At 37.7% G+C, this 19,196-nt stretch overlaps 1 protein-coding gene across 4 annotated transcripts in view; it reads right to left on the minus strand.

Moving 5' to 3' along the window:
- The window catches only part of AUH (AU RNA binding methylglutaconyl-CoA hydratase), a 110,492-nt gene that overhangs the window by 62,857 nt on the left and 28,439 nt on the right, over positions 1-19,196 (minus strand). For 3 of the 4 annotated variants that reach the window (XM_038170195.2, XM_038170193.2, XM_038170196.2), the window contains one exon: positions 15,409-15,495. The exons of the other annotated variant lie outside the window; for it this stretch is intronic. In XM_038170195.2, the coding sequence (XP_038026123.2) occupies positions 15,409-15,495 (87 nt within the window). The remainder of the gene's footprint in view (positions 1-15,408; positions 15,496-19,196) is intronic. 4 annotated transcript variants of the gene reach the window in all.

A 19,196-nucleotide genomic window follows, 5' to 3' on the forward strand; every position in this document is an offset into this window, starting at 1 on the left:
TTCTCCACACAGTGGCCAAGGCCTCAGAGGAATATCTGTTGCTATTATCAGTTCTTCACTGAGGGTTCCTGAAATGGGCAGAGGATGAATAATACGGTTATCCAGAATTCCACACTTCATGAGTTCTCGTAACTTAAAACCTTAGTGTATTCCTAGTCAATCCACAATTTGTCCAGATTGATTTACTTAGAATACAGGATATTCAAAAAAAGAGTCACTGGTTTAGAAGGTATCAAATCCAAAGACATTGACCTCGTAAGAGTGACTTCCTGCTGGCTAAGTAAACTTATACCTGTAGTATTCTGTTAGCAACTGTACTACATTTCTGTACAAAAGGAAAAAATATTCTCAAGCTAGATACAATTTTTTGAGATGTACCCTCTTACGTGTCAATGAGCTTTGTATGAGATCCATGTATTTGTAGCTTGACAACAGTTTCAATCAACATGAAGAACATCACCTGTGAGATTACTTCCTATAGCTAGGATATCAAGACACCACAGAACTGCACTTGGAATTCATAGTTTCTCTGAGAGTAAAAGGTCACTACTGTTCCTGCAGCAACAGTTGCAGTTCATAATTTCCATGAATCAGAAAAGAAAACTCTATGGAATTCCATTCAACCCCTAACAATGCACAAATTATATAAGGTCCCCCAGATATAATTAACTTCTAGTTCTGAAATATTCTGCTAAAGATTAGGAAAAGCAATTTCAATTCAACTAACTACAGCAGTCTGAATGTAGTATTCAGGAACATTCAAAGCTCCACATTAAAGTCTGCCTTGAAAGCATTCGTATATACCAAAATCAGGAAGACACAATCACATTACTACCCTAGCTGTTGCTGTTCTCTACCTGTACAATGTTGAAAAAAGTCACTATTGGCCATTTCTATTCCTACTGCACTGACTCCTGGCAATTAGTTTTCAGAAAGAACAGTTACTCAGCCATAAACCAGAACATAGTCATTTCCTCTGTCACCTACCTGAACCAGATTCACAAGCCTGACGTGTCTTTAATTATCAATAGAGAGACAGTGGCCTATGAATTCTTGTTGGCCAGTATTGATGTGAAGATATTTATGAAAATACTCTACTTCCCTCAAAGACTGGATGTCCCAGCTAAGATGGAATTTGGAAGAGAAGTCATATTTACTTGGCAGAGAAACTGACTTCACACAGAATGGCCTGCGAATCAGCAATACAATATCCAAAATACTTTCCTCAGCCTGTATTGTTTTCCCTCTGGATGACAACTCCGGTACATCAGCCACTCCTCCCAGTTTTGAATCACCAGCAAAGTTGCTGAGGGTATATTCTGCCCTATCAACCAGATCATTAACGAAGATTTTGAACAGCACTTGACCCAGTACTGATCCCTGGTACACACCACTAGTTAATGGACTGTGACTAGACCTTGTACTGCTGATGACCATCCCCTGGACCCAGCCATTCAGCCAGTGTTCAGCCCATCTCATTGTCTTATCTAGTCCACACTTAATCAATTTCTCTATGATGATCTTACATGGGACAGCGTCAAAAGCCTTATTAAAATCAAGGTAGAAAATATTCACTGCTCTTCTCTCATCTACCAAGACTGTTATCATAAACTGTAAGGTTGGTCAAGTATGACTTCCCTTTTATGAATCCATGCTGACTACTTCTGATGACTTTCTTGCCCTTCATGTACCCAGAAATAGTTTCCATGATTGGTTATTACAACATCTTCTCAAGTGCAAATTTTAATGCATTGATATGAAATCTCCCTTTTTGTTCCTTAGTGTATTCTTTTTAAATGCAATAGTAATAATGCCTTAGCAAAAATAACAGTCATGTGCCGCAAAAATGTCTAAGCATGGCTGGAGACCTATTTGTAGATTCCATAATGGATGGGCCAGCCATTAGGAACGTAAGCAAGAAAAAATAAATGCCACATCACACAGTGGAAATAACTCATTAAGCTAGAATATAAACTTTGTATTCAGAGAGGAATGTCGGCTGTCTCAGACACGTACCTTATCTCATAAAATCTGACATCAAGTCACTACAACGAAGTTTACTTGTATTTTCAGTTGCAAGCAATACCATCAAAAAAGCACTTCCTATGACCATCTACTTCAACCAGCATTTTAATTCCTTTTTCAGGGTAACTGTAACAATGAAAATCATCAAATATATGTAGCAACAAATGCAAATGACTAAGAGAGACTGCAACAGCTATCAAGACTTCCTATATGAACCTAAAGGCAAAGAAGATTGGTCAGACAATTTTGAGCAATACAAGTAAAGAAATGCTACAAAGCTTTTCCTTTAATTGCAAAAAGCAAAAAATAACAAAAAAGTACTCCAAGTAATTTAGGTATTTACATCTGTTTAAAAAAAAAAAAAAAAAGACAAGAAATGCAAAAACAAAGCCACACATTTAAGTTTGGATGGTCTGTATGTGCGATAGGATACACACAATACTTTTCCATACATTTGCTAGCTACAGCTGTGAAAGGCTTTTATCTGCCCTCCAATTCTTGTGCTTCAGCAAGAAGCTTAATAGACTGCTACTGCTGGTAGATTTATTTGAAAGTGATTATCTTTGCTTTAATACTTCAAAGTTCATGCAGATAATCTACAGCAAGAAAGAACCGCATAAAATACAATATATATTTAGTACCTGGAATTAACTTCTGCTTTTTAATGAAAATGGCTAGTGTACATTGTTTACAGCTCATTATTGAGCAAAAACTTTATTGAAGTTTATCTTCCCTTCTTTACAACAGCAGCTAAAGGGTTTTCTTAAGGTATCTCTACCAACCCAATTAATTTCCCAGTTTCCTCCACTGATCCTTGCGAATGACCTAGAAAAATACTTTTGAGTTCACGATTAAGACTTTATATAGGAATACTATGTTCTTAATTTTAAAAAATTCTACTTGGTACTTTGTTATTGACAGATAGTTGGAACTGTGTGCCTTATATACTTTATGATAATAGCAAAAGCTAGAAAACTAATGGTAATGAGATAAAAGCTTTTATAAAATCCTTTAGCTATAGTTGTTGCCAACTCTCCCAAAATTCTCTTCTACCTTTTAAACTATATAAAATAATTTGGACATTTCATCCATCTTCAGTGGCACATTTCAGTTTCACAGACAGATTCTTCTGTTTCTTCATGTTCCTTCTTGTAGTCTTATTCTGCCCTCAGTAAAACAATAATGAAATAAACCATAGATGTCAGAATCTACTTTTTGTGCAAATGGAGAAAAGCTCTGGTTATAAGACGAATGAAAAGTATTTCCTTATCCTTTCTACATACATTTCAAAACTTATTACTCACACAAATAGCATATCATTCATGTATTCAAGTACCTGAATTTAAAAAAAAAAAACAAAAGAAAGATGCCAAGGATAAATTCAGTTCATTTTTACATTCTACTTCTGTGTAATTTTTTCCAACTTACAAAACATATAGAAAATACAATTCAAACAACAGCTCAACAATAATCTCTACTAGCTAAAACACTCCAGTGGGACAAGATTTTCATTTGTTTATTATCTACCTGTTCAGTAACTAGCATGAAGTTAACACACACAATAGTACCAGTAGAATTCAACTGACACAATACAATGAAAATCCCTAAGACTGTGATCTTTTTAGCTGAACATTTATATTTTTTTCTCCTATATCAATTTTCAGCAGTTTTTTATATACTGCTTGCCTTATTGTAATGCTAAAGTTAGTTTTATTTCTATATTACCTTAATGTAACGCACAATACTTTCAATCAGCTCATACACTGAACAATACAGAGGAAACAGTCTCTCTGATTCACAGTAATAATAATAATTAAAACAAACAAATAAAAAACTAGCTCTACAATATCATCAAAGCAGTTCTGGCCAACCTCAACAACCAGCACACACCTAGACAAAATTCATGTGCTATGTAAGACTTGACCATGTTATTCTGAAGTCCAAGACTACAGCTGGGCCCAAGCAACGAGCTTAGGATTTTCTGGATAGCACACAGCAGCGCAGTACTTCCTGTATCACGTCAAGAGTTGCTACCCTTTTGATACCAACTGGTTCTATGAACAGGGCCTGAGACTGAGACAGGCAAAGCAAAAGAGCTAAAAAAAAAAATAAATAAAAAAATATTCCCTCTAATTCAGGGATAGAACAGTACAGTACTGTATAGTACAGTAAGTACAGTAGCAGGAACACTCCTAGTGTGCTAGTGACTGCCCACCAGCCAGACATATCCTCATTCACTAGAGCCCTTTCAGCTCTACCATTGAGCCAGTTAATCACCCATCATAGGACCAACCTGCACAACTCACAGTTGGACAATTTGCCCAGAAGCATTCTGTAAGGGACATTATCAAAGCCTTTAATAAAATCCAAAGGTTACATCCACCACCTTCCCTTTGTCCACGACATGGGTGACCTTTCAGTAGATTAGGTTATGAAGGCAGGACTCGCCCTTGATGAACCTATGTTGACTATGCCTGATAAAAGCTTTGTCCTTTAACTAGCTTCTGATGTCCCCCAGGAAAATCTTTTCCATAACTTTTACAGGCTGTGAGGTTGGACTAACAGGTCTGTTATTATTATTATTATAGAACGCAACTTCAAACCCTAACATGGTAAGGAATAAGCAGAGTTCCCCAATACATCAAAATGTGTAATGTGGTTTGCTAGTGAGTGAACAGACAGACAACAGCTCACAGTGGAGGATTATTTTAATAATCAATGTGCAAACTAACTACATTAATCTCAATAAAGCATTTGAACAAGCAGCACCCTTCTTTTTCCATAGTAACTTTTAGTGGAGGAAAATTAAAGACCCATTTCCAGGGCAGTCTCTTTTTCTCACAGACCTTTGGAATTACTACCAGAATGAAAACTAAACGACAGCTGGATCTATGTTAATTTATGTCAAGGCTGAGAAGCACTGACAGAGATCAAAGCAATGAATTGACATTGCAAAGTCACCTCCTTCCTGAATCCTCAGATCTATGAAGGAGGACAATCAGCTCCCCGTTTTTTCTGGTCCTGTTTCTCAATTTTTATTTTTTAAATTTAGGAAGTTATTATGAAAAAAAATGTATTAACTATTGTGGAAACAATGCTGTCATATAAATAGCTAATAAACATCTTTGTATAGAAGTTTAATGTTGCATTCATAGGCTTTATAATGGTACAGAGTTTAGCATTGTGTTTTTTAATTAAAAACAATCCAATGTGATTTGACAAAGCCCGTAATTTCAGCTCTGCAAGGACAACACTATCTATTTAGGAAACAGACAATACTTAGTCAAAGGGTATCTTAAATTAATTCAACGTCAAGAGAAGCAGTAAATCAAAGCTACTACTGGAAAATAACCAAGAGTTCAGCAATGCATTCAGAATGCTAGCAGTCTTGGACTGCATTAACTATGTTCTGCACTTAAATGAACAGGCAACCACGTAACATAGCAAGGGAAATACTTTGCCAATAACTCCCTTTCACAGTTTCATCAACACAGGAAGACCATGATGCCTGAAGTTGGTTGCTATACACAGCACTGCAAGCTACAAATTTGTCCTTTTTCAAATATGATTTGCATCTGCTATATTTCATTCAGTTTCCCAGTTAATATTTTTTTTCATGTTATAGCCTATATCTGTTCTTCCCTGAGACATAAGCTCATAGTCCTTCCCTTTGATTTTCCATGCTACAGCATTCTACCTTTGTTGCCCAGATTTACCTCCAGCAGACAGATTTGGTCAATGTTACATTAGCAGTTGTTATCTGAAGTAGCAGTCAGGAGATATAAGCGTGTCCAAAACAGAATGTGATACAGGTGATAGGCAATATGATATTAATACATGTATATCTGCAACATCACAAAGATGCAAACTTTAAAGTAAAAATGTCTAAGCATATAGTTTCTCACTTAACCATAGGACTGTCATTCATTCTGGCAGGTTCTATCTCTCTCAAAAACCTTACCAAATCAACCCAAAGTCTGGGTAAGACAATTCACTTACCAGGTTTTGAACCACCCAGCATTCTTTCACAGTATACTTACACCTTCCTAAAGTGACAATTTTATATGCATTTCAAATGATAGTTGCTTCTTAAATTGATCATTTGAAGTTTCCTGAAGTTTTATGCATCTTCATAAACCTAATCAAATTAATTTACATGTCTCTGCCACAAGCAATGGAAATCAGCTTTTGTAAAGTGGGCTTCTACTATCTCTCATTTAGCAATGAACACTGAATTCTGTCCAAAACTCTCAATCACTAGTACAACCTGCAGCAAATAGCATATCTACACATTTTGAAATGAACACATCTAATTCCCACACTCTTCCTGAAGCTCTAAAATAAGCAAATACTCTATCTCGACGAAATATTTATATTTTGTTTAGTCTCTTAATGTGATGTATAATTTTAAAACTGTATTCACTAAAGGAAAAATACTTAAAATGGGTGAGCAATTGGATGATGGCTAGGGTTCAAAGGGTTACAATAAATGGGATTACATGGTGCTGGCCACCAGTCACCAGTAGGATTTCCCACATCTCCATTTTAAGGACAGTTACCGTCAATGTTTTTATAAATGATCTCAACACAGGACTTGAACGTATACTAGGTCACTTTGTAAATGTAAGCAAATTGAGAAGAGCTGCTCACTCCTGAGAGGGTGGAGAGGCCTTGCAGAGAGATCTTGACAAATCAGAAAGCTGGGCCATCACCAACAGTATGAAATTTAACAAGTGCCAGACTCTGCACCTGGGACATGGCAATGCTGTATATATAAATACGTACAGACTGGGGGATGAGAGCTTGGAGATCAAGCTCAGCAGAAAAACATCATGGGGTTCTAGTTGACAGCAAGCTGAGTACGACCTAACAGCGTGCCCTGGCAGCCAGAAGGGCCAGCCTTACCCTGGGGTGCATCAGGCTCAGCACTGCCAGCAGGTTGAAGGAAGGGATTGTCCAGCTCTGCTCTGTGCTGGTGCAGCCTCACCTCAAGTACTGCATGTAGTCTGGGGTACCACAGTATAAAAAGGACTATTAAGAGTGTCCAAAGGAGGATTATGAAGACGGTGAAGGGTTTGGAGGGCAAGATGTGTGAGGAGCAGCTGAGGTCCCTTGGTTTGTTCAGCCCCAAGCAGAGCAGGCTGAGGGGAGGCCTCATGGCGGCCTGCAGCTCCCTCACGAGGGGAGCGGAGGGGCAGGCGCTGAGCTCTGCTCTCTGGGGACAGCGACAGGACCCGAGGGGACGGCCTGGAGCTAGGACAGGGGAGGGTCAGGCTGGGGGATAGCGAAAGGGTCTGCACCCAGAGGGGTGTCAGGCACTGGGACAGGCTCCCCAGGGCAGCGGTCACAGCACTGAGCCTGACAGAGTTCAAGATGCACTTGGACAATGCTCTCAGACATATGGTCTGATTTTTGGGTGGTTCTGTGTGGATTCATGAGTTGCACTTCATGATCCTTGTGAGTTTCTTCCAACTGAGGGAATTCTATGATACATCTTAGTAGAGAAAGAAGGATAAATTTGTTCACTAGGGCTGTGTCTATCTGCTTGTCTGTGTGAAGTGAAATTTCACAGCAAAACAAGCACTGTGGAATGAATTTCAGGTGAGAATTAATTATGTACACTTTTATTGCATAACATTTAAATGTGCAGTTGCATATGAAATTGGGAAATGTATTTTACTGCATCTTATCTAGAAAAATGTAGATATCTCCCCCCTTCTGAAAAGCCTTGATGAAAATTTATGGAACATTATTCACACAGTCCAAACTTTTCTAACAGCTGTGTTTTTCACACAATATCAGCTATTTTTAAAAACTCAAACACATCCTTAAAGTGAACTAGATGAAATAAATTCTCCTTTAAATGCAGGTGATGGTCATCAAGATATCCTTTGAATAACACAACTAAGTGAAGGAACTAGAAGGTTGCACACAAAATATTTATCACAGCAGAAATGTTTATCAAAGTGAAGAGTAAGTATTCTACATTTTGAGGATAAAATTCCATTTACAGTTTACTATTCAACAGAATATTCTTTTATCATATTTGACCTACATGTTTTGACATATGCTCTGTAGAGAACAAAATATCTTTATGCAGGAGAACTCAACAGTGAAGTCAGTTTCTTTTGAGTTTCTAGTACTGAACCAGAACTTTTAATAATTAACCAAGGTTTCACAGAAGCCCCAGAAACTCAAATACCTACATAAGACACTGTATTACAGAATCACAGAATGGTTAAGGTTAGAAAGGACCTCTGGAAGCCATATGGTCCAGCCCCCCTGCTCAAGCAGGGACACTCAGAGCAAGTTGCCCAGGATCACATGCAGATGGTTTCTGAAGATCTCCAAGGAAGAAAACTCCACCACCTCTCTGTGTACCCCATGCCTGGGCCAGTGTTTGGTCACCCACACAGTAAAGAAGTGCTTCCTGATGTTCAGAGGGAACCTCCCGTGTTTGTGACTAATGCTTCTTGTCCTGTCACTGGGCACCACTGAAAAGAGCCTGGCTCTGTGCTCTTTGCATTCTCCTTTCAGATATTTGTAGTATTTATGAGATTCCCCCTGGGCCTCCTCTTCTCCAGACTGAGCAGTCCCAAGTATTCACCTTATCAATGATCATTCTTTCCTATTTTTCAGATTTTGTCACGAAAAAGTGGGCTGGCAGTAGACTAGAAATCAAGTGAAGCTTATACAATCCTGATTCCACTCTTGGGACCTTTGAGATCATGTTTTGACAGCTTGTATAAAAAAAAATCCACAGTATGTAGCTTGGCACAACCTAGGATTTTCCAATAATACATAACCTTTAATCTTAAAAAAAAAAAGAAAAAAAAAAAAGACTGTTTTGGAGAGTAGATTATTCCCTGAAGGATGAGCGAGAGCATTCTTTTAGGTAAATTAAAAGTTTAGTGATGACTAGAAGAAGCCATACTGACAGAGAATTTGTAAAGAGGGAAAACAAACAAACAAACAAAAAAAAACACTAAATATACATTTGTATCTGCTTTGAATAAAATAAAAAGCACCTAAGAAGAAATGCCATTCATGAAACAACAATGAGTAACCAACCACAAAGTTCTTTTATTCAGGATAGTCACCTACAAATTGGATTATGTCAAAAAAATAATCACAGCTGTGAGAGTTATGTTTAAATAAAGTTATTAAATACTATTACTTGTTGAAGTCGTATCACAACTTACAGAACCAAACTCCTTAGATGTCATAAACAAAGCAGTACAAGATTTGTTAGAACAGAACACGTCCAACAGAAAACAAGTCACCTCAGTAATTAAAACTGCTAGTTCATTGAACCACAATCACAGAATATCCTGAGTTGGAAGGGACTCTCCAGCTCCTGGCTCCACACAAGACCACCCAAAAATCAAACCACGTGTCTGGATTTTCACATTTCATTGACATAAGCTAAGAAAGAAGACATTTTTAGATCTAAGTCCCATCAGTCCGTTTGAAAGGTGTTTTCCCTCCCATTGGACAAAAAAAATCAAGCCTGACCACACTTTTAACTAGGACTTTTGATTTTCTTGAGTACTTTTAATCTCCCTTTTTTTTTCCTCTCATTTGTGGAATTACTTACACCTATGTTGTTTGTACAGCTTTGATAAATAATTGTGTTCTTTACTTACTAGTGATTGAGGCTGAACTTCATTGAGTAATTATAAAGATACATCAATCCAAATTCTTTCTTTAGTTTCATTTTTTCTTTCTGTTAAACATGTGGGGTTTTTTTTGGATGGTTGGTTGGTTGTTTTTTTTTTTGGGTGAACAGTGATTATTGCATTCAGCTTCACAGCTAGCCTTAAACTGTTTTGTAGCTGAAATCTCAATTGATAATGTATATACAATAGCAGTATCACAGCCTCATCCCCACAGCCAGTTTAGAAGAATAACATGGATTTAACAGAAAATATAGGCTGAAGATCTGATCCATAACAAGAGGATTTTTCCCCAAAAGCAAAAAAACAAGGTTTCTGGGAGTCAGTGAGATTTTATTTCATTTAGTCCTGCCTGTTCTGTTGTACATGGCTTGAAGAGATCTATTAAGGTTTTTCTCTCCTGTTTTTATTATTATTATTGTTTTTGTTGTTGTTGAGGGTAAAGACAGCATTACATAAGTAATAAAGAGCCTCAAAGCAGAATACAGTAATGGACAAATAGTCTTATAATTCCTACTATTTAATAAAAAAATAAAAAAACAACCCACACAATTCTGGTATAATTTTAGCAAAGCAACCACGGCTAAAAATAGAGGCTGTTTTGCTTTTTTTTCCCTCTCAAGTTAAAGCTCTAAGAACTGTAACTAACAGCTCAGTAACATGTTTTCAGCTTTTTTTCAGTGCTTATTTTTATACCATATTTACTGCAGTCTTAATGCTTCACCCAAATTTAGCAAGTTATAAATTAATCCCATAAAGACAAATGCAGTATGCTTTTAATTTCCAGAAAATTCTCTAACTGTGTTCCAAAATGATGCTGCAGCCTTTCACAAAACCACTAGCGTAAGGATTTTAAACATAATGAAATTGACAGGAATTGAAGAAAGCCAAGTCATGTCAATTCTAAAAAGCTAAGTTTATCCAGTTGTTCAAGATGTAATTAACCTTTCCTGCATTTTGTCTGCAGAGGTAACTTAATGTTCTTCTTTCTGAAAATACTGTTAAAAAGAAGCATTTCCTTACTAGGTCAGACATCTGAACACAAACACAATTATCAAAACATGACCTATTTCTGGAAACCAAAAAGTAGAACACATTTTAAATGAGATTACAGCATTAAACTTGGATAGAAAAAGAACAAAGTGGGAAATTGGCAAATACTGTTCCCTAGCTATACAGCATTCTGCAGTTGCAAATCATTATTAGGAAACTGTTTTCCCTCTAAACATTTCACTACATTCTGGTTGTTGCTGGGCAGGAAAACTATCACATTTTTTTTCAATATACTAATTCATTGTGAGTAATCTAATGCAAATACAACATCCCACTAGTTCTACTAAAATTAGGTTCTGTAATGACAGACCACTTCTTCAGAAGAAGAAAAGAAGAACTGAGAAGCTCTGACTTGCTACAGAATTAATGTTCACTTCTACTCATAAGGGCATCAGACATCATCACACCATATGCACCAGTCTAATCTAATCCGATCCCCAGTTTATAAAATCCACTTTCTATATTCTCTATCAACTCCTAACGCAAGGAAATATATTTCAAATTGCCCTTTCAGAAAGATAATAGATTAATCCTATAAATACATGTTGGCATAACATGTCCAAAAACAACATCTAATAAGTATACAGTGGGAATACATGAAATGGAAAAACTACTTAAATACGTGACATAAAAACAGAAGAACATTAGAAGTGCTATTTCAGTACTTCTCTAATCCTGAACAACAAATTGCCATCAGTTTGCTTGTGAAAAAATAAACTGGAAGATAGCCAAATATCACGTAACAGTTTTAAAACCTCCCAGCGATTGTTTCATTTAGTGGTTTCATGAAGAAATGGGGGGCAGGAGGAACATAAGAAAGGGAAGGAGAGAGGGAGAATGCAAGAATCTTTCACCCAATCTATGCAAAAAAAGTGTTGTTACAACATCTAGCAAAAGCTATGTTCAAATTCTTTTCCAATCTGCAGCTTATCTAACCACTATTACACCAGCCCCTAATAAGCCTTCTTGTGGGAAAGGAATTTGCAGGTAGCTTCGCAGTGTTTCTCACATCCCTGGATTAGAAATAATGAGGAAACAAGCAAGGTAGAAGCAAAAACTTGAGCAAGGTTGAGATAAAGTAAATTGGCTACACCTTTAAAGATGAGCTTTGGGCAGTGGCCAATTGCTCGCTGGCTCCAGGCGCATCTGAGGGTCTCTGACCAATTTTATGGTAGCTTCGGACACGTGGACAGCGCGTGGGGCTACAGGGAAAGTATATGTAGTAGTGAAAAAGGGCAATAAACGTCTTCTGTTCAAGAGCCATCAGGAGTCTGTGTCTTGCATCCCTTCACCTTCTTATCTAGGTATTTCAGTAAATAACATTCTGAAATATTAATTCCACTTGACCACAATTTCATGTCTCTTTCTTGAGAAAAAAAAATCAACAGATATCAATGAATGAAAACATTCCTCAGTACTACTACTGATTTCCTACACTTCAAGAAAATCACTGTTGTCATAAGTAGCCCACTGTAAACCTCTTAGATAACACTGAAAATTTTCTCACATAAGCAGTACTTAAAATACTGTCACAGGAACCTTTAAATTGATCAAACATTTGTCTTAAAGTCTTTTCAACTCTAAAGCAAACAAAAGCATCACCACACTGCTTATCTTTCTCAGTTATTCAGAGAAAAATGCCAAATACCAGTATTCAGGTTTTAGGAGTTTTCTCCCTCAAAAAAAAAATTTAAAAAATCCTGGTAAAAGGAAAATATTAATACCAATTATTCCTATTTAAATAGTAATAGTGGCCCAGAAAGCATTTTCAGTAACTTAAGTCCAAGAAAGGCTCAAAAAAAAAACCAAAAAAAAAAATAAAAAACATCTAAGGAATTGTCCTAAAAATCTTTAAAGTAACTTTAAAGTAACTAGATGGAACAACTTGTTGCCTCTTGCTTTGCATTCCAGTAAGAGGACAAGACCCAGCGTGAAATACAGTATCTGCTACAGGAAATTAATGATCTATTCATTTCCAGGTTTTTCAATGAGCCTTGAGGATCTACTTCAGTTCAAAGACAAGATATTAATTCAAGGACACAAATATCTCCATGAAGTACCTAATTAGAGACTTATTCTTCAGCAGTCTGTCATTTACCTGCAAAACACACTGGTTTCCATCCATTCTGCCAAACCAAGATCTGACCCAATGCTATTAAGAAAACGCATACAAACTTGCCCTCTGAGTAATGATGTATTCCTCACAGTTTTGTGCTGTTCTTTGTTGTGTTTTTCTTATTAAAAAAATGGTATTATTAAAAACTGGTACATATCAATTAAAACTAAAATCCCAAACTATGAACAGGTTTTACTACACCAGAACAAGTGCATATTAACAGAAAAAGGTCAAGGAAAACATTGGGTTGATGCTTGATGAAGATAGTCACCTAACAAGTAGGGAAGAGGAAAAGGTAGAGGCATTTAATGACTTTTTTTCCCCTCAGTATTTAGTATTAACGATTTTTGGTTGCCTGGTCCTCTGAGATGGAGGACCCATGACGGGGGTGGGGGGTTATCCAGTCTGCAGAAGAGGAGGCAAAGAGGCAATCTCTTGGCTCTCTGCAACTCCCTGAGTAGGGCAAGGGCAGAGGGAGATGCTGGCCTCTGCTCCCTGGAAATCCATGGCAGGATGTGCAGGAATGGCACAAAGCTGCACCAAAGCAGGTTCAGACTGGACAATAGACTTGCTAATGTGACACCCATCTATCAAAAGGGTCATAAGGAGGACCTGGGCAACTACAGGCCTGTCAGCCTGACCTCAGTGGCAGGAAAGCTGGTGGAGCAGGTCATCTTGAATGCAATCACACAATGTATGTGGGACCACCAGGGGATCAGGCCCAGGCAGCATGGATTCATGAAGGGCAAGCTCTGCTTGACCACCCTTCTATCCTTCTATGACCAGATGACCTGCCTGGTGGATGAGGGCAAACCTGTTACCTAGCTTACCTAGACTTCAGAAAATCCTTTGACACAGTCTCCCATAGCATTCTCCTGGAGAAGCTGGCAGCCCATGGCTTGGACGGGTACACTCTCTGCTGGGTTAAAAACTGGCTGGGCGGCTGGGCCCAGGGAGCAATGGTAAATGGAGTGAAATCCAGCTGGTGACTGGTCACCAGTGGTATTCCCCAGGGGTTGGTGCTGGGGCCCATCATCTTTACTATCTTTATTGATCATTTGGATGAAGGAATTGAGTTACTTACTCCCTCAGTAAGTTTGCAGACAAACCAAGGTGGGGGAAAGTGTCGATCTGCCGGGGGGTAGGAAGGCCCTGCAGAGGGACCTGGACACACTTCACTGACGGGCAGAGGCCAGTGGGAGGAGGTTCAGCACAGTTGAGTGCCAGGTCCTGCACTTTGGCCACAACAACACCATGTAAAGCCACAGGCCTGGGGCAGAGTGGCTGGAAAGCTGTGCAGAGAAAGATCTGGGGGTGGTGATCGATGCTCACCTGAACATGACCCCGGCAGTGTGCCCAGGTGGCCACGCAGGCCAACAGCAACCTGGCTTGTATCAACCTCCCGTACTCTGCTCTGGTGAGGCTGCACCTCGAGTACTGTGTTCATCTCTGGGTCCCTCACTACTAGAAGGACATCGAGGCCCTGGAACATGCCTAGAGAAAGGCTACGAAGCCGGTGAAGGGCCTGCAACACCAGGCCTATGAGGAGGGGCTGAGGGACCTGGGGTTGTTTAGTCTGGAGAAGAGGAGGCTCAGGGCAGACCTCATTACTCTCTACAGCTACCTGAAAGGAAGGTGTGGGGAGCTGGTGGTTGGCCTCTTCTCACAGGTAACTGTGATAGGACCAGAGGGAATGGCCTGAAGTCGTGCCAGGGGAGGTTCAGGTTAGAAACGAGGAGGCATTTCTGCTCAGAAAGAGCAGTCAGGCACTGGGACGGGTTGCCCAGGGAAGTGGTGGAGTCACCGCCCCTGGGGGTGTTCAAAGAAAGGTTGGACGTAGTGACTGGGGATATGGTTTAGTGGGTGACATTGGTGGCAGGGTTATGGTCAGACCAGATGATCTAGGACATCTTTTCCAGCCTTGATGATTCTATGACTCTATGATTAGGAAAAAATTCTGTACCATGGGGGTGGTCAAACACAGGAACTGGCTTCAAGAGATTGAGTGAAATATCTCTCAAAAAATGTAAAGCCTTATTTTACAATAAATTTATTATTCTAGTATTTTAATGTAGATTCTAACATGTTCCTTTAAGAAAATCTATATAGCTGCTTGGTGATATTAAACAAAGTTTTAGAAGACCTTAGAAGCACGTCTCCTATCTGTTGCTGATGTTTAACATGTTTCTAAAATGTATTAAAGACTGTATTAATGAAACCAAACAGAAGTATGCAATAATGAAAATCAATTCCAAAGCACTTGGGTGTCACAAAACAATACATCCTTTATAAAAACAGCAGGGCAAGTCACCTCTATTTCAGTTGAGGTTTAGCTTTTTTCTAGCATTCTAAAAAACAAACTTCAAATCATTTAGTCACATTTTAAAAGATGTAATGCACCCCATGATCTATATATCTCATCAATACAAATATTTGTGTGCATCTTATTATCTGTCAGGAACTAACCAAGCATGTTTATGTCATTCGTTTGATCCAGTTTATAGTTAAAAACCATAATTCAAGTGAGAGTTTACATACCCATTTCATTAATAGTTGCTCTTGCTTTTGAGACAAAAGAACCAACTTCACTTGAGTGCATTTTTGCTCTTTCTTTAAGGTCAGCACCTGTAAGTGACATTTCACATATATGTTAGCAAACTGTATACAGTACTGTAAATTTGTTTTCAGAAGTGAAATATAGCTGTGTGCCAGAAAAAAAAAAGTCTGCTTTGAGACAAGGACAGTTCAAATTGTCCACATTCATCTTCCACAGATTTCAAGGAAAACAGAGAATCTTTATCACAAAAAAAAAAGTAATTCAAATTACCCAGCAGATTTTCATCAAGTATATTCTTCCCAGTGGCATTTCTTCTCAAATTAATGAACAATAAAATCTAGGTGGGTTAATATTTCTTCTGACACATATTTCTATTTTTTCTGCTGTGTCACAAAGTCTGATAATTATGTGGTTTTCTTTATCATGGTCTTGTTGTTATTCTTCTGCTGGTAGATCATGAAGTAACTAGGGTGCATGTTTTTACAGTAACAGACAATATTTATCTAAATAAAATCTTCAACAGTGGGCCAAGTACAATTTTTCAACTAAGTTTACTGAAACGTATTTTAGAATGCTGCATATGGCACTTTTTACGTTAAAAAAAAAAAAATAAAAAAGTTTTAATCTATTTCTTCATAACATTATGAAGATAATTCTGTTTAAACAGCACCCTATAACTAGAGGTAATTAGAATTCACTGGTAAGAGAAATTGACATTTTTTCTCAAGAACGAGTAAGGAAAGTGAGAAACAACAACAACCAAATACAGAGTAAAATATAAAGCCCATCTTTCTTACAGAGGAAGAATAACATTAAAAAGACAAAAATTACATATACATTTTCCTAAGAAATGCAACATTCCCAGTTGAATTTAGTGTATATATTTTTCCGTTTTGTAAAAATGAATCTATTAACTTAGTTTCTTGGCATATGAAAGACTAAACAATGAAAGGAAAAAAAATAATCTGTATTTCTCTATCCTCAGAACCAAAATGCTATCCATTCAGGAAAACGCACTGGACTCTAATCCAGTTAAAACAGTAACTCTGATTTAAAACTAAGCAGTCATACGTTCCCCTTTCTGGGCTTAATTGCTGCTCAATGCAGTTCACCCTTTTCATCAAACATTTAGAGAGCAGTAGTCAAAATTAACAACTCTAGCCTACCCCCCCCCCTTTTTTAAATCAAAATTGATACCTCAACCTGACTTTTTTACTAATGTGCAAATGCCATTTTACAGTAATATGTCCATTAATGAAGCTCTAAATCTCCCTTTGCAAAGCTTCTCATTTTACATTTGTTCTCCTTCTATGCATGTTAATATAAACACAATGAAGCACACATTTGCATGTTTCCCACTAAAAAACATCAAGGTTCACCTACACCTTCAGACATTTTTCCAAAAGCTTTCAAGGAACCTTCTATGATGTACCACAACTGACAACAGTGTGACAGGCCAGCCGAATAGTCTGCATGTACTTAGAAATACTGCAGCAAAATTGCTGCAACTCTGTTGCAATTGCTACCTCATTAATTCATAATTAATGCCTACAGAAATCTTGCCAGGAACCTCAAAAGCAAACAAAATTTGTATTCATAAGTCTGGACAGACTTTTAAACCATGTAAAGCCACAGAGAAATACATTTATATACAGAGTTCTGTAACTGAAAATAGCATTTACAAAATGCAATGATAATACCTGCTTTAAAAGCTATTGATAAAGCAGGTGAACAAATGAAAAAAAATATTCCTACTCTCATGTCATTTAATGTTTGGGATTAACTTCTACAACTTTGTCTAAAAGCATATAATTGCCTATATAACAATAACAATAGGCTGCATGCTCTAGTAACGAGAGAATTGTGTACCTGTATAATCTGATACAAAACTCCCATGCACTGAAATCCTGTTCACTTGGCATGCTGTAGAAAACTAAATTTGAAAAGAGAAGCAGTGGACCTAAAAATGTCTCTAGTATTACTGTTAGAAAAATCTACTGTCAAGGTAAGACTAAGGCACTTCTTAGGTTTTACGTTATTCAAACTCATAAAGAAAGTGGATTCAACCTACCATCCCTCCCACCCTAGGAAAAAAAAAAATAAAATAAAAATAAAAGAGGTCACAGATTCAGGCCTTCATTTGTAATATATACACTTATTTAAATGTACTTACAGAACTCTAAGTTTTCAACAAGAACTTTCATACAAATGCATTAAAAGTTAGGTGGTAATTTAAAATTAATTAAAAAGTGTAAGAAGAATTTCCAGCACAACAGTTGATCTCACTGCATTAACCAACTTCTGTAACCTTACGTTTCCTTTTTTAAGTATTTCTCCCTCATAACTGTCAAGGAAATGGACAAAGTTCTTTTCCTAATCCTTTTCTATTTTAGCACTCCAAAGTAAAGTAACCGAAGATCTTTCTGAGAAGACTTTTAGGCAGAAACCATTTGCTTCACTCCAATAGTTCACAGGAAATGGAACTGCCACTGACCTAATACTTTTGTTCCTGTTTTAAGATTAAACTGCTGATCAAAGAATCTTTGAAGAATTCCTTGATCCACACAGCAAAGAACTATTCACATGTTTCTTCGAAAGCTATTCTCAAGTCAGAAGTAGGTAAGGTTAAGTTTCTGAAGACAGTCATGAAGAAGAGTGCAGGTTCAACCAGAGGCTTCTGCTCTCTCAGCAGCTGAAATCAAAGATCCCTCCTGTCATCCCAAGTTAAGTACTTTAAAGTATCTGCAAATATTATTTGCTAAAGTCCTGACAGCAACAAAGTAGCTAAGATTTTCAAACTAAAAAAAAAAAAAAAAAAAAAAAAAAAAAAAAACTTAAAGAATGACTCTCTGCGCCATTCCCATGGACCACAGCTGAAATCTGCAGATATGCTGGGCAATCTGCTTCCCCACATCCACTCCCAACAGACTTCAGAAGGTTGTACTGCGGGTCTCTATGTCACACAAATGCAGGGTTTTCTAAGCCTTTCTGCCCAAAGATGCAAGAAAGGGGTATCTTAAGTTACCAGTGAGCTAAGGCAAACTAAATGTTACAGATTTGAGTGTACACTGTAATTACATCCTCATATCCATCCAGTTCATGCTAAAATGTGAATCATTGCTTAGTCCATATTGCTCTTTCTGGCATTTTGATGTTTTGTCCCACCAATTGAACTATATCCACGCAGAAATATAGCTAAAGCTAGTCAAAACTGTGGTTCCTGGGTCATGCTCACCACTTCCCTGCCCTCTGCTCCCATCCAGTGCTTCACAAGCTCCCTTTTAAGGACTATACACTTCTATTTTCAAATTACTAGGAGCTGGTAGTACCTGCCAAAAGAGAAGTATAATAGTTCTCCTAAAGCTACATTAGGATTAGAGCAAGGAAGAAGTTCTACTTGAACCAACTTAATTCATAAAAATATCACGTCCGAATTTATGGGACAAGCTGATAGGAGAGGACTTCCCTGAAGACTTCTCGTAAACAGTCCTGTTTGCAAAGTAGCAGTCCAAACAGCATTCCTTTGGAGATCTGCTAAGCAGTAAGTACATAAGCAACTGGTATACACAGATCAATCCTTAACACTACTCTGAGGAAATGCATGCTGTTTTAACTACTACCTACACTCTCCAAGGTTTTCTCAATCTGACTTAAGGGTAAAAATATTGATGCAAATAACCTTTTTTTTCTTTTTTTAATTTGGCTATTAAATGCTTGGACATTGTACACTGTCAGTCTAGAGAGTTTTTGCAACATGTGTTTTGACTTG

This window comes from Anas platyrhynchos, chromosome Z (assembly GCF_047663525.1).
Source record: "Anas platyrhynchos isolate ZD024472 breed Pekin duck chromosome Z, IASCAAS_PekinDuck_T2T, whole genome shotgun sequence".
NCBI classification, from domain to species: Eukaryota; Metazoa; Chordata; class Aves; order Anseriformes; family Anatidae; genus Anas; species Anas platyrhynchos.